General features: G+C 49.4%; 1 protein-coding gene across 1 annotated transcript in view; it reads right to left on the reverse strand.

Moving 5' to 3' along the window:
* The window catches only part of kcnh2b (potassium voltage-gated channel, subfamily H (eag-related), member 2b), a gene marked incomplete at its 3' end in the record, with an annotated part of 112,739 nt that extends 102,513 nt beyond the window's left edge, over window positions 1–10,226 (reverse strand). Inside the window, 1 exon segment of the mRNA XM_080514859.1 lies at window positions 10,082–10,226. Coding sequence (XP_080370985.1) covers window positions 10,082–10,211 — 130 coding nt within the window. The 5' untranslated portion in view covers window positions 10,212–10,226.
* Window positions 10,227–15,112: the final 4,886 nt, after the last annotated feature.

Raw genomic sequence — 15,112 nt, forward strand, 5'->3', positions numbered from 1 at the left:
CACAGACAAACAAACACACACAAACACAGACAAACACAAACACACAGACAAACAAACACACACACAAACAGACAAACACAGACAAACACAAACACACAGACAAACATACACAGACAAACAGACACACACAGACACACACAGACACACCCAGTCTGACCGACGCCACAGGTTCCAGTGCCGTCATGTAAAAGCTTATTATCATAATAAGTATCATCACACCACAGATACTTTAGATTAACGTGGTTCCGTTAGCGCCACACGTGGTTCCGTTAGCGCCACACGTGGTTCCGTTAGCGCCACACGTGGTTCCGTTAGCGCCACACGTGGTGCCGTTAGCGCCACACGTGGTGCCGTTAGCGCCACACGTGGTTCCGGTAGCGCCACACGTGGTTCCGTTAGCGCCACACGCCGGCGCCTCACTGTGAACCGTCCCCGTTAATTGAAGTGTTGTTCAGTCCGTCACGCTGCTCTGATGGTTTCCATTCGTCCTCCTGACGCTGATTTTGGTAATAAATTAGATTTAAACTTCACTTTCTCTCCCCCACCATGATTAATAGTGACCTTTTCACAGGGAAACGCAGCTCATGCTGTTATTCTGGGGTATTTTTTAGTGATCCCCCCCCCTTCCATTACCTTCTACCAGTCCATCACCCCCCCGCCCCCCCTCCAGCGCTACATTAAGCCCTAATAGCATTGGAAAAGACGTGGCAGCTCCTAACTGGGCTGTTCAGGCTCCATTTATCCTCCCTGCTTCCTAAGAGCTCCAATAAACATCAGTGCGACCACATTAAGCCTGATTGGCTTCGTATTCAAAACCCCTCGTTTCATCATCATCATCATCATCATCGCGGCTTCGTCTTCCACGTCATCAAAGCTTTATTATTATTATTGTAATAACATTGTGGACTGTGCTTAATTTGATCTTTTCATACACAAAGAAAAACAAACATAAGTTCATGTTTCCGTCCCCTCAAAAAGTCCAACAACAATAAAATGGCGTTTGGGTTCCAAAGTTACTTTGAACACGTTGGACAGGAAGTAGAAAAGGAAGAAAAGCTCTCAGATTCACGCTGCAGCGGAGCGACTCTCAACCAGTCCGACATCATTAACCGCGCCGGGTTATTAAGCTCCGTCCTCAGACTCTCACAGCGACGTGTCAACGCCATCAATCAGCCGCGCAAACGGCGCCCGAGCTCAGAGCGGCTGCTTTATGTCGCTTTATGTCGCTTCCTGCCGCTTCCTGGCGCTTCCTTCCTGTCGCTTCCTGCCACTTCCTGTCGCTTCCTTCCTGTCGCTTCCTGCCGTCACTTCCTGTCGCTTCCTGCCACTTCCTGTCGCTTCCTTCCTGTCGCTTCCTTCCTGTCGCTTCCTGCCGTCACTTCCTGTCGCTTCCTGCCGTCACTTCCTGTCGCTTCCTGCCGTCACTTCCTGTCGCTTTCTGTCGCTTCCCGTCGTCACTTCCTGTCGCTTTCTGTCGCTTCCCGTCGTCACTTCCTGTCGCTTCCTGCCACTTCCTGTCGCTTCCTTCCTGTCGCTTCCTGCCGTCGCTTCCTGTCGCTTCCTGCCGCTTTCTGTCGCTTCCCATCGTCACTTCCTGTCGCTTCCTGCCACTTCCTGTCGCTTCCTGTTGTCGCTTCCTGTCACTTCCTGTCGTCACTTCCTGTCGTCGCTTCCTGTCGCTTCCTGCCGCTTCCTGTCACTTCCTGCCGTCACTTCCTGTCGCTTCCTGTCGCCGCTTCCTGTCGCTTCCTGCCGTCGCTTCCTGTCGCTTCCTGCCGTCGCTTCCTGTCGCTTCCTGCCATCACTTCCTGTCGCTTCCTGCCATCACTTCCTGTCGCTTCCTGCCGCTTCCTGCCGTCACTTCCTGTCACTTCCTGCCGTCACTTCCTGTCGCTTCCTGCCACTTCCTGCCGTCGCTTCCTGTCGCTTCCTGCCATCACTTCCTGTCGCTTCCTTCCTGTCGCTTCCTGCCGCTTCCTGCCGCTTCCTGCCGTCGCTTCCTGTCACTTCCTGCCGTCACTTCCTGCCGTCACTTCCTGCCGTCACTTCCTGTCGCTTCCTGCCACTTCCTGCCGTCGCTTCCTGTCGCTTCCTGCCATCACTTCCTGTCACTTCCTGCCACTTCCTGCCACTTCCTGTCACTTCCTGTCACTTCCTGCGAGAGCAGAGCCTCCTGATTGTGGGCGGAGCCGACCTTGATTCTCTCTCAACAGAAACTTTGAACCTGGACGTTCAAAAAGCTCCTTTGAACCGTTTTTGGGTTTTTTTAATCCCTGAGATAAAAGATGAGTCATTTCTGCAAACGACCCGGTGAAATTCAGCTGCTTCGTCACGACATGTTCTCCAGAGAAAATGATAAACATGTGTTGTTTACACAACAACAGTCTGAGACGCTAAAAATATTTGTGTTTTATTTTTTTAAATGTTGCTGCGTATGCTGCGTATTCCCTTGAAAGCTTGTCGATTAAACCAGTCGTGAAATATTGATTTCTCACTTTCTACTCTTGTACGTCAGAACCAGCACTTTTGTTTTACTTTGAAATCAGCGGAAACTATTTCTACTCTAATTACACGTCTACCTGCTCCGGGAAGCTCCTCCGCCGCTTCCTGACCAAACTTCAGTAAAACACACTGCAAGTCAAAGTTTCCCACAGAAAAAATCTCAACTACAACTTTTCTTCTCTCCTCCAATTATCATTTAAAGAGTAAAACTGTGAAACAATCAGTAGAACCCATTAGACCTTCAACAGTCCCAATTAGCTCGTCAAGCAGCCGCCACTCTGCTCTTAATGTGGCTCAGATATAATAGAAGCGACGCCCCCGAGGCCCCCGAGGCCCCCCGCTGGGAGGAGTGTGGCTGCTGCAGGGACCCGCCAAAATAAAACAAGACATTTCTGAAGCGAAATCAGCAGCAAGAGGATTTAAGTTTACACTTGAGAGCCGACTTCTTGTGGTTGGAAGCTACTGAATCGATATTTTACTGCAACAGAGACGAAGAAGAAACAACTTTTCCCCCGGCGCCACTTTCAATATCCACTTTTATTTTAAAAAGTGCTTAACGACTAAATGATCGTTGTCACAATATGTCAAAAACAAAAACAAGTTCAGTTGAGATTGATCCTCTTTGCTTTCCACCGGGAGGTTCTGCCGACAGATTCTATGTTGATTGAATTATTTTCATTTTGGCCGTGGGTTGTTCTAATGGAATATGTCTACATAGACATATTGTACTAGACCTCTACCAGAACGTGTACACCGTAGACATACTCTAGTAGATCGTTCACTATATGGTGTAGACTCGAGCCTCAACGGCACCTCCTAGTGGCCCGACATGAACATGTTGTAATGTAAACAAAAGTTGCTGCATAAACGCGAAAATTTTATTGACAAAAAAATGCAAAGAAATTAGGCAATTTCTCTTGAAACGTCGTCTCGTCTGGAATGCTACGCTAGCTTTAATCTGGCGACGTCACGCAGCGACTGCCGAGTCATGTCTAACTGAAAAAGTCGCTGACTCGGGCTAAATAATTCACCGCTGCTGCTAATGTGTGTATTTCTTTATATTTCTGTGTGTAGATGTGCATATATATTCATTTAGTTATCTAGTGGTAGTATCTACTGTATCCTCGGTGTGTGACGCCGCCGCCTCCAGCTAGCTAGCTTTAGCGTGACGTCAAACCGCTGCCGCGGCCGGATTTCCCCTCGAGGGATTGATAAAGTCTAATCTCATCTGAACTTACTGTAAAAGATCCTCAGCATGTAGAATTTACCCTGGAAGGCTGTTTTGGAGATTGAAAGAAATTCTCGTTAGACGAGAAACGGAAATGGATCAAATCTCGCTGCTGCTGCTGCTGATGATGATGAAGATGAAGAGGAGGAAGAGGAAGAATGAGCAGGGAGTCCTGCACTGAGCGATCAGAGGAACGAATGACTTGTTAGGTCCATTTCCGTCGCCGAGCCTCGAGGGAACGCGGCCGATTCCTGATTCCTGCTCAGATCAAAGTCAGATCAAAGTCCCGCCGGAGCGCGACGCTAATGGACGCCAGCGACAGGCGCCATCAGCAGCGTCCGGCGGAGGAGACGACGCGATGCGGCGCAACGGGACTGCAGGTCGTTTCTCCTCCCGGAAAAACGTGAGGGCCGGTTAAACTCTCTCTGCCGCTACGGTTTATTATCTCCTTTCAAAATAAGATGTTCTAGTCCAGTGTTTTTTAACCTGAAGAGCTGAGATCATGGTTCACATTCTTCCTTTTCAAAAACTTCTCCATCACTGTCACTGACACAGTACTTTGATACAAGATGGTAGCAGGAGGTGGAGATGAACCACACTGACGTCTGTCACTTTACATTTCACCGGCAAAGTTCTGTGCTGCCCTCTAGTGGTGAAGAGTATTTATACATGATTACTCTGCAACACACTGTCGGTTGAAAAACACAGTTTTTAGAGCCGAAGCAGCCGCCACCCCATCGTGACCACCTGAACTCTCCTGCTCCACGCTGCCCCCACAGGTCAGCAGGGGTATTACACCCAGACGGTTCCAAACATATTCATGGGTACAAATACATTTTCTCACGACAGGCGTTCTTTTGAAAATATGTTTTTTGACCTTTCGACCACATGAAAGTGTTAAAAAGTGTCACAACGTGAGCCCGTTTTTTTTTTTTTTTTTAAAGTTGCATCGGTGCATCTAACCCACAGCCGCCACGTTCCGCCGCCGCCGGTAAACAAAGCCGTCGTACAGAAAAGGAGCCAGAAGGTGAAATGCAGCTGGAATGACACCCCGGCCCTGCTCTCCGCCGACGCTCAGGCTGACAGATTAGCCTCTTTAGCGGCGGCGGCGGGCCGCGGCGGCGGCCATTATTGCACTCACACCCCCGAGGAGAATGGAAAGGCATTTTAGCAGACGTGGCGCTCGGCGGCGATTGGCCGGCGCTGACGGAGCGGCGCCCGACTCACACATGAAGTAATGAAGCTATGAGGACGGCGGCTCCACATTACTTCCTGTAGCGCCGCGGCTAGCGCTAACGGCCGCCAGTCCCGGAGGGTTCGGCTGAACGACGACTGAGGAAACATTCACACGTTCTGTTTTTTAAGCAGCGTTGCTTTTTTTCCCCTCATTCTAGTCATTTTAAACCCTTTTATTTTATTTTATTTTTTCCATTTCTTGTGGTTTCAGCAACTTTTTCCAGGTTTTACTCGTTTTTATGTTTTTCAGCCACGAGTTAAAAGTCCCTAGTTAAATGACCGATCTTAATTGACGTCATTAAAGCTCTTTTCACACATTTAATAGCTTAATAGTTTGATCTCTGCTGCTTCCAGCTGATCGGGGCTGGAAGGTGACGTTTCCCCACGTCCTCGTCTGACACACAAACATCTCGCCAAGGACGGCAGACATGGCGGTCTGACAACACACACACACACACACACACACGCACACACACACACACACACACACACACACTCACACACACAGAAGTTAAAAGCGGAGACACAGACAGAAATTTACATATTGCACACATACATATTCAGATTAGCCTGAAGTGGCGAGAAACGACTGCAAGAATAACGGAGCTGCTTTGAACCTCCACTGTCAGAGGAGTTCTCACACACACACACGCACACGCACACACACACACACACACACACACACACACACACACACACACACACACACACACGCACACGCACACGCACACGCACACACACTATATTATATTAATATTCGATCCTACCAGCTGCATTCACAATCTGCTGTGTCTGTGAGAGCTGGACTGGCTCCGCCCACACACTACTTCCTCTCGTGGCGCCATGTGCCAGAGCAGAGCTGCCCGACTGTGGGAGGAGTCAAAGGGGGAGGAGCCTACCTTGATTGTGATTGGCTGAACCCCCCCAATGACACGGTCTTGTTTTAGAGCTACTTCTTGAAAACAATGTCGGTTTCCATGGAGACGGTAGAAACACTGAAACCCCAGTAGTTGTATTCATTAAATGTAAAGTTCTGCACAAACTTTCCGCTGTGACAAGTTAGAACTTTCTTCCACGTCCACATTAGAAATGTGAGACTCGTTTTCAGTCTGAACCTCGATGGACGTGGACGAAACATGAAGGGACAAAGACGTCCAGTCCTGCAGGACAAAGGCTGAACTGGGTCGACGTGCCAGGAGGACAATCGTTCTTATTTCCAGTTGAGAACCAGCAGAGAACCAGCGGAGAACCAGCGGAGAACCAGCAGAGAACCAGCAGAGAACCAGCAGAGAACCAGCGGAGAACCAATGGAGAACCGGCGGAAGGACCAGCGGAGGACCAGCGGAGAACTGGTGGAGAACCAGCAGGAGAACCAGCGGAAGAACCAGCAGAGAACCAGCGGAGAACCAGCGGAGAACCAGCGGAGAACCAGCAGAGAACTAACTGAGAACCAGCGGGAGAACCAGCGGAGGACCAGCGGAGAACTGGTGGAGAACCAGCTGAAGAACCAGCAGAGAACCAGCAGAGAACCAGCGGAGAACCAGCAGAGGACCAGCAGAGGACCAGCAGAGGACCAGCAGAGAACCAGCGGAGAACCAGCAGAGGACCAGCAGAGAACCAGAGAAACTCCAGTGAGTTTGGCGTCTCGTCTCACGATACTGAAGCTGAGTCGTGGGCGGAGTCTCGCCTCACGTCCCCGTCAAAGAAAACCAAGACTCGCGCCTCGTTTACAAACATTTTACAGTGAAAACATCTTTTGTTTTGTGTTTTGGTTTGAGGAACGTCTCAGGTCCAGAGTCCAGTCAGAACTTGGTTCCACAGTCGGTGTTTTCAGCGTCTCTGGATCAAATTCTGGGTCGTGAGCAAAGACAACCAGACTCTTTCCAGCCGTGACTCCGTCCCACAAACCGCTTGCAAACAAAAGCGCATATGTGCAGCGCGGCGACTCTGGAACAGGATTGAAACTACGACACTGAACCGGGACGGCAGAACTGGAGCGGCTCGGTGCTGCAGGAGAACCCCGACAGCATGATGGATTAAACCGGGGGGCAATCGGAGCCGGACAAGTGAGCGAGGAGGGAAATCCATCATGGTGACGGCTCAGGCCTCGGCGCCGCTCCAGATTAATGGCTTCAGACGGAGCACGCATGTGTGTTTGTGTGTTTTGTATGTGCGGATCCCGGCGACACGGTTCCACCGAGTTCTGCCGCGCGTAACTCGGTAACTCTCTCTCTCTCTCTCTCTTGCTCTCTCGCCCTCTCGGGAGCAGGGCGAGGAAGACGAAGGCGGCGTAGTGTTTCCTCTCGCCGTGCATTATGGATGATGTTCGCCCAGCGGCTCCCCGACGGCCGCCGACGTTACCCAAGACCTGTTTGTGTGGGAGGGCGAGGAGGCGGCGGGTCACTTCCTGGAGCAGCGGGAAGGACGGACGAGAGGCTCTCAGCCGGGAACCGGCAGGACCGGGGGTTCATAATACACCAGTACTGATACCAGCACCGATATGATACCGGTACTGATACCGGTACCGATACTGACACCAGTACCGATACTGATACCAATACCGATATGATACCGATACCGGTACCGATACTGATACCAGTACCGATATGATACCGATACCGGTACCGATACTGACACCAGTACCAATACTGATACCAATACCGATACGGACACCAGTACCGATACTGATACCAATACCGATACTGATACCAGTACCGATACTGACACCAGTACCGATACTGACACCAGTACCAATACTGATACCAGTACCGATATGATACCCTGGAAGCAGCAGGAAGCGACGACAGGAAGCGACGACAGGAAGCGACGGCAGGAAGCGACGACAGGAAGCGACGACAGGAAGCGACAGGAAGCGACGACAGAAAGCGACGACAGGAAGCGACGACAGGAAGCGACGACAGGAAGTGGCAGGAAGCCGGTACGACGGTGGTACGACGGTGGCACGACGGTGGTACGACGGTGGTACGACAGTCTTGTTTATCCTGGTACCATGACGACGGCCTCGTCGCCTCTATGGCAACCTGGAGGACGGATAAAGCGAACGAAGAGCGTCTTCAGTGTGAAGTGACACGACTCTTCTTCTCCTCGCTCTGCGTGGGAAACACTGACAGCTTCCCTCGTCCTCCTCACCCCCCCCCCCGACCACCACCCCCCCCTCCCGACCACCACCCCCCCCTCCCCCGAGTCCACAGGTGGAAACTGTCCATGTCGCTGGCTTTATTACCACAGCAGTTCATTTATGGCGGCGGCGGCCGTCCATCACTGCGGCCATCAGCGTCCTGTTACCTGGCCGGGCTCCAGCGCCGACATAAATACCCCCCCCACCCCCCCACCCCGATCCACACACAGTAGAACAGGTGGCTCCAGGTGAGCTCAAAATGAAAACGCTTCAGTTCAGTTTCAGGAACTGATTCCAGCCGTCATTAAAATCATGTCGGAAACGAGTCAAACGTGACCAGAGCTCGTTCTCACGAAGAGACGAAACGTCAAGAAACGACCGGAAAAATCGCTTCCACGTCACGTCTCGTTTTCAAACGCAGAATGAGAAACTGCAGGTGTGTGTGTGTGTGTGTTGGATGTGGACGGATGTATAGTTTCATCAAATATAGATTTGTTCCTGCCTACAGATCGTTTCCAAGGGGGTGTGTGTGTGTGTGTGTGTGTGTGTGTGTGTGTGTGTGTGTGTGTGTGTGTGTGTGTGTGTGTGTGTGTGTGTGTGTGTGTGTGTGCACAGGTAGATGAATCGATGTCTCCAGTGATTAAGTCGCTGAACAAACTACGGCTCGTCTCCTCTTCATATTTTAACACTCGCCGGGTTGAATCAGTTGAAAAACTAAAATGAAGACGTAACAACGTGTGAATGTTCAAAACAAAGCAGGAGAATCGTGACGCCTGTATGATAACGAAGGCTCGACATGCAGCCTCGTCCCGACACGCTGACGGAGGCACCGTCAGCCTCTGCTCCTCACAAACCTGGATCCAATTCAAAAAGGGACGGGAACTTGTTTTCCAACAGCAGCAGTCGTTTCCAGGAAGCTACCAGGTGATCAAACACGGAGTCATTTCCGACATACGTAAACATGTGTGAGGGGAAACCAGACTCTTCTCTGATTGTGAAGCAGAATTGTTGGACGGTTCGCCTCCCGTAGAGGAGGTCTTTAGACCGTCGTGAGGCAGGCGGGTTTTACCCTCCCGATGGTGTGTTGTAGCAGAACACAGACGACAATCAAACACAGTCGGGAGCTTGATGGAGCAGACCACTGAGTCCCGGACTACTTTTGACGCGACCGAACGAAAAAACAGACAAAAAAAAAAAAATGGATGGTGGTAAAATGACCGTACCCAAGAGACTATGGGTACGGTCCAAGAGACTAAGGGTACGTTCCAAGAGACTAAGGGTACAGTCCAAGAGACTATGGATACGTTCCAAGAGACTAAGGGTACAGTCCAAGAGACTAAGGGTACGTTCCAAGAGACTAAGGGTACGTTCCAAGAGACTAAGGGTACGGTCCAAGAGACAAAGGGTACAGGCCAAGAGACTAAGGGTACGGTCCAAGAGACTAAGGGTACGGTCCAAGAGACTAAGGGTACGGTCCAAGAGACTAAGGGTATGTTCCAAGAGACTAGGAATGTTCCAAGAGACTAGGAATGTTCCAAGAGACTAAGGGTATGTTCCAAGAGACTAGGTATGTTCCAAGAGACTAAGGGTACGTTTACACCAGGTTCCCGGCCACCGTGGACAACAACCCCACAGCGCACTACGCTTCAGCTAAACGGGGACATGGTGTAGACCTACCCTCAGACCTCGTTCACACCACAACGGGTCAACAGAAGCTGCATTTCCCTCCTTCTCTGATTGGGCATAAGAAGAGCCTGGGCCTCAAGAGTCCTGCTCCTGTACAGACTCCCTCCATGAAACGACTGACTCTCTCCCGACCAAGAGCCGAAGCCCAAACACAAAGTACAAATCGACCGGACTCGTCTCTTCGGCGAAGCCAGAAACCTTCCCTCCGTCACCGGAAACCAAACGTCTGACCGTCACGGCGGTCAGACCGGCTCGAGTGCAAACGACACAGACGTGGGCGCAAGTCCTACCGTCCTTCCCGTAGAGGTTGATCTCCACCTTCCGCTCCTCGGAGCCCAGCAGCGCCTGCGCCATCTGGGCGATGGCCAGCCGCTTGGTGTCGGGGCCGTACAGGAAGTTGCACGTGCACGGCTTCTGCATGATCTCGGCCCGCGAGTAGCCGCACAGGTGGCAGAAGCCGTCGTTGCAGAAAATGATGGCGCAGTTCTCCACCCGCGCGTTGGCGATGACAAACTTGCGACCTGCAGGTGGAGACGGAGAGACGATCAGGTCGGAGGAAACGACGGCACAAATATCACTCTTTTCTCAACGATTTGAAAAAAACAAAACAGAAACCAGTGGAGTCGCTTGTTATCGGTGAACTTTATTCATTTTCATTGAAATGTACATTTTTTATTCCCAAATGCAAAATATAAGAGCTCAGAAGGAAAAACACCTGGCCAACAGGAAGTACACCCACCAAACCAAAGAAGAAGAAGCCTGTTGTGGTCACATGATGACTTGTGTTAATTTAACAGAGACTTACGACCCTACCTGCCAAACAAACAACCTGAACTGTATTTACTTTCTGAGTTAAAGCTCCGTTTTCACAGCAACGATTAACTGAAAACTAAAAGGCAAAGAACCAAGAAGCAGCCTGACGTGACGCAAGTTTGGTCTTTCAAGATCAATGAAATCTGAAGAATCCTCAAAAGGTTGAGGATCAAGTTAAAATTGGTTTAAAGTGTTTAATATTTTTAGCTTGTTTATGATGAATGAGATGAATCTCCATTTATACGTTTTGACTTTTTAATAAATGACAGAAATTTAGATTTTTCCCCTTCAAAAATGTTGTGTTTCAATCTACTGGTCTCTCGGTCTCTTCCAGGCTCAATCTTTCATCAAGGCTCATAAAACGCCGACTATAACTTCAAAACACTGTAAAAACTTGGATATTTAAGAGGAAACAAGCCGATATAAACACAACAGATCGAGATCTGCACAACTCGTGATCTCACACATAGGCTCCGCCCACAATGGCCACGAAGAAGAAGGATTCCCCCGATTCCGTCGGCTGGAGATTCAAAATTCAAATAACTTTGTTATGCGACAACAGTGGAGGGGCAGAGTCGGAGGAACCTTAGAAGTAGAACCCAACTATCATTTTTTTGCAAAGTAGTGTGTTACATTTCACGAGGCCTTTAACTCTACAGCTGCAACCTGAGAACTCCACTACCCACAATCCTCTGCTTCCTGTAAACCACCCACACACTTCAATTTTATTGAAGAAATGAAACCAGATTGTAATTTAACTAATAAACCTGCAGAATTGTTATTACACAATGAGTTTGAAGATGTACTACATCATGCCGTGCGGCACCACTAAGGGTGTAACAAGGTCGGTACTGGTACCGGCTCGGTCCGGTCCAGTTTCCCGCGGTACGAACGTTTCAGACCAGGGTTCGACATGAAGGTTTTCCTGCGCGTCTCGGGACTAAGAGAAGCTTTTCCCGGGGAAATTTATCATCTACTCACCTTCTCCCGACGGCTTCGTGGAGTTTTTTGCGATATTTTGGCGTTTTTTCCGGTAGAAATCACTCGGTGTCGCCAGCCGAAGACCCCGCCACGGGGCGCCGCCATTTCTCGCCCCGAGAGCGAGATCACGTGATTCTCGCGTGAACGCCGACGACCGCGGCGATTTTCTTCCCGATTCGCGTGCCGATTCGCTCCGGTGAAAGTGACGCGGCGGCGTCTTACCGGGAAAACGTTGTGATTGGACGGCGTCACGTGGTTCCCGGCTGGGGAATCGGTCGCATTATGTTGTCGTCGAGGAACTCCCCGCCGTCCGCCATTTTGAATTTTTCACTTCCGCCGACTGTTCAGATCGTCACGAGAACGAGTTCAGAACTCACGAGAATTCAACACGTAAAAACGACTTCAACTAAAAACGGCGTATTTTTTTATTTTTATTATTTTGACTTTCGAATCCTGAAGCTTCATAACTTTTTATGGCTCAAAAAAAAAAAGTTGACTGAAGAGGAAGAAGAGGAGGATTTGATTTGTTATTTACCAAATTAATAAAATACATGACACATTTACCAGGTTATTAATAAAATCTACCAGGTTATTAATAAAATGTATATGTATAAAAAGTGAGTAATACATTAAATAAGGTGTGGCAGTAGGTATTATGAAAAGACGACCAAGTCAAAGTGATCCGCCCACTACAAAAATGCAAAACATATATTTATTTTCAAATATATTGAGGATTCTTTATACGTACAATGTATAATGATGTACCTTGCAAAACCGTATGAGCCAATATTGTGCACCACGACATAATTAACAATGAACATTCTTTGTAATTACCTGAGTTTACTCTGACGACCCTACTTTGGTATGGCGACGGTCGACTGGCAGACGAGACAAACGCACTTCGAAAATGACATCGTGAAAAAAAAGTCCACCTCCCATTCCTCATGAAAATGACTCGTCTTCGTCTTCTCACTTGGTCTCATGTTTGACGACCAAAAAAAGCTAACTCGCTTGACTAGCTTGTTAGCTTTGCCACACTTAGCGTCGTTGTTTGCACGTGTGCGGTGGTGACCTGAAGGTCAGAAAAATTCAGCCTTCATCTGACGCTGCGTTCGATCGTACTCGTAATTCGGAAAGGTAAATCAGTTTCATTACGCCAGCGTCTATTTTTTTTCTAATGTCATGCGATCTACTATTACGAAGATAAGATAGATAAGCTAAGCTAAGCTAAGCTAAGCTAAGCTAAGCTAAGATAAGATAAGAAAAGCCTTTATTTATCTCACAATGGAGATATTTACTTGTTACATTCAGCTCTTAAGGACACTCATCTTATATAGATATCTTATATACAATCAAGAACTCTTGAGGGCCAAAAGTATTTACAGTAAAAAGTAATAATAAATAAAATAAAATGGGACTAAAATAAAAAACAAGATAAAAATCACAAACTATAATAAAGTATAATAAGTTCTAAGGGGAGCAAAATATACAGTAAGATGAAATACAAGGAAATTAAACTATGATGGGGGGGGGGGGTGTAGAATAAAGTACAATAAACATACTATAGTAAAAAATACTACCAGTGTTGGCAGTGCACTGGTTGTATTTTTTACCTTTGCGATCGACGTGTTGAAAACACAACTGTTTTGAAAACTGTTCCCGGCGGTGGAACTTTGTGCCAACGGCAACTGGTTGTTGTTGCACATGCTCAGTGGACGGACCGTCAGACCAGTGATGCATTGTGGGAGGAAGGTTCTGCAGCGGAGAACGTCCTCCTGCAGACAACAGGCGGCGGAAAGTGAAAACAACAATCGATCATGGCTCCGGTTAACCCGGCGCTCCGGGGGGACCGCGGGGTCCCAGCTCCACTAACAAGGGTGACAGGATGATGAACGGGTGGAGGTCCGGGGGAACAATGAGCGGAGGGCGGAGGGGCGGTGGGTCGCGTCACGCTCTCCACCTCCAACAAGACGGGTGGAGGAGTTCAGAGCAGCTGGAGCTCAAATATCCACACATTAAAAGTCATAAAAGGCTTTAAAACCTCCGATAAATACAAAGTAAACACCTTTCTAGTGTCCAACCAGGCAGATTGATGAAGCCTCCTGCAGGACGTGTTTACCCCGGGGGCAGATCCCCCCCCTCCCCCGGAGGACCAATGGCAGAGTGAAATTAAAACAAAGTCCACACCGGGGTGTCGCTCCTGCTCTTAAGCTTAATCACAGACAGGAAGTCATTACTGCCCCTGAACCGTCTTCACCGAGGTGACGGGGCTCCGCCCCCGGTGACGGGGCCCCGCCCCCCGGTGACGGGGCTCCGCACTTTAACGAGTGAGACACCAGTTAATGCTGCAGGTATGTTGGAATGAGGGAGGCACCGATACTGATACCGATACTGGTACCTGTACAGGTACTGATACCTGCACCGATACCAGTACTGATACTGATACCTGTACTGATACTGATACCTGTACCTGTACCGGTACCGATACCGGTATTGATACCTGTACCGATACTGGCACTGACACCGGTACCGATACTGACACCGATACTTGTACCGATACCGGCACTGATACCGGTACCAGTACCGATACTGATACCTGTACCAGTACTGATACCTGTACCGATCCCGGCACCGATACAGGTACTGATACCTGTACTGATACCGGTACCGATACTGATACATCTTCACTTCAGACCTGGACCAGAACTCGACTACAGAACCTCCGGCTGCTCCTGACGGAGGAGGATGAGAGACGGGCCGCCGCCAGGAAAACACCATTTCATACTCCCACTGTAACACACACACACACACACACACACACACTCGAGATGCACACCATACCCACCGACGCAGACTGAATAATTCACTAAGTCCAGACCTCGGGGGCTTTGCAGTCTGTCAGTGTGTGTGTGTGTGTGTGTGTGTGTGTGTGTGTGTGTGTGTGTGTGTGTGTGTGTGTGTGTGTGTGTATACTTGGAATCCCCCCCAGTACCCTGCGTGGGCGGGCGAGGAGGGAAGCCCGTGATGGGAGGAACGAGTCAACACGTTGTGGTGCAGAGAAACAACCAGATGGACGAGAGGAGAGAGAGAGAGAGAGAGAAGAGAGAGAGAGAGAGAGAGAGAAGAGAGAGAAGAGAGAGAGAGAGGAGAGAGAGAGAGGAGAGAGAGAGAAGAGAGAGAGGATGGAGAGAAGAGAGAGGAGAGGAGAGAGAGAGAGAGAGAGAGAGAGAGAAGAGAGACGAGAGAGAGAGACAGAGAAGAGAGAGAGAGGAGAGAGAGAAGAGAGAGAAGAGAGAGAGAGAGAAGAGAGAGAAGAGAGACAGAGAAGAGAGAGAGAGGAGAGAGAGAAGAGAGAGAAGAGAGAGAGAGAGAAGAGAGAGAAGAGAGAGAGAGAGAGAGAGAGAGAAGAGAGACAGAGAAGAGAGAGAGAGGAGAGAGAGAAGAGAGAAGGAAGAGAGAGAAGAGAGAGAAGAGAGAGAGAGAGAGAGAGAGAGAGGAGAGAGAGAGGGAGGAACAGAGGATGGAGG

This window comes from Blennius ocellaris, assembly GCF_963422515.1.
Source record: "Blennius ocellaris genome assembly, chromosome: 19".
Taxonomy (NCBI): Eukaryota; Metazoa; Chordata; class Actinopteri; order Blenniiformes; family Blenniidae; genus Blennius; species Blennius ocellaris.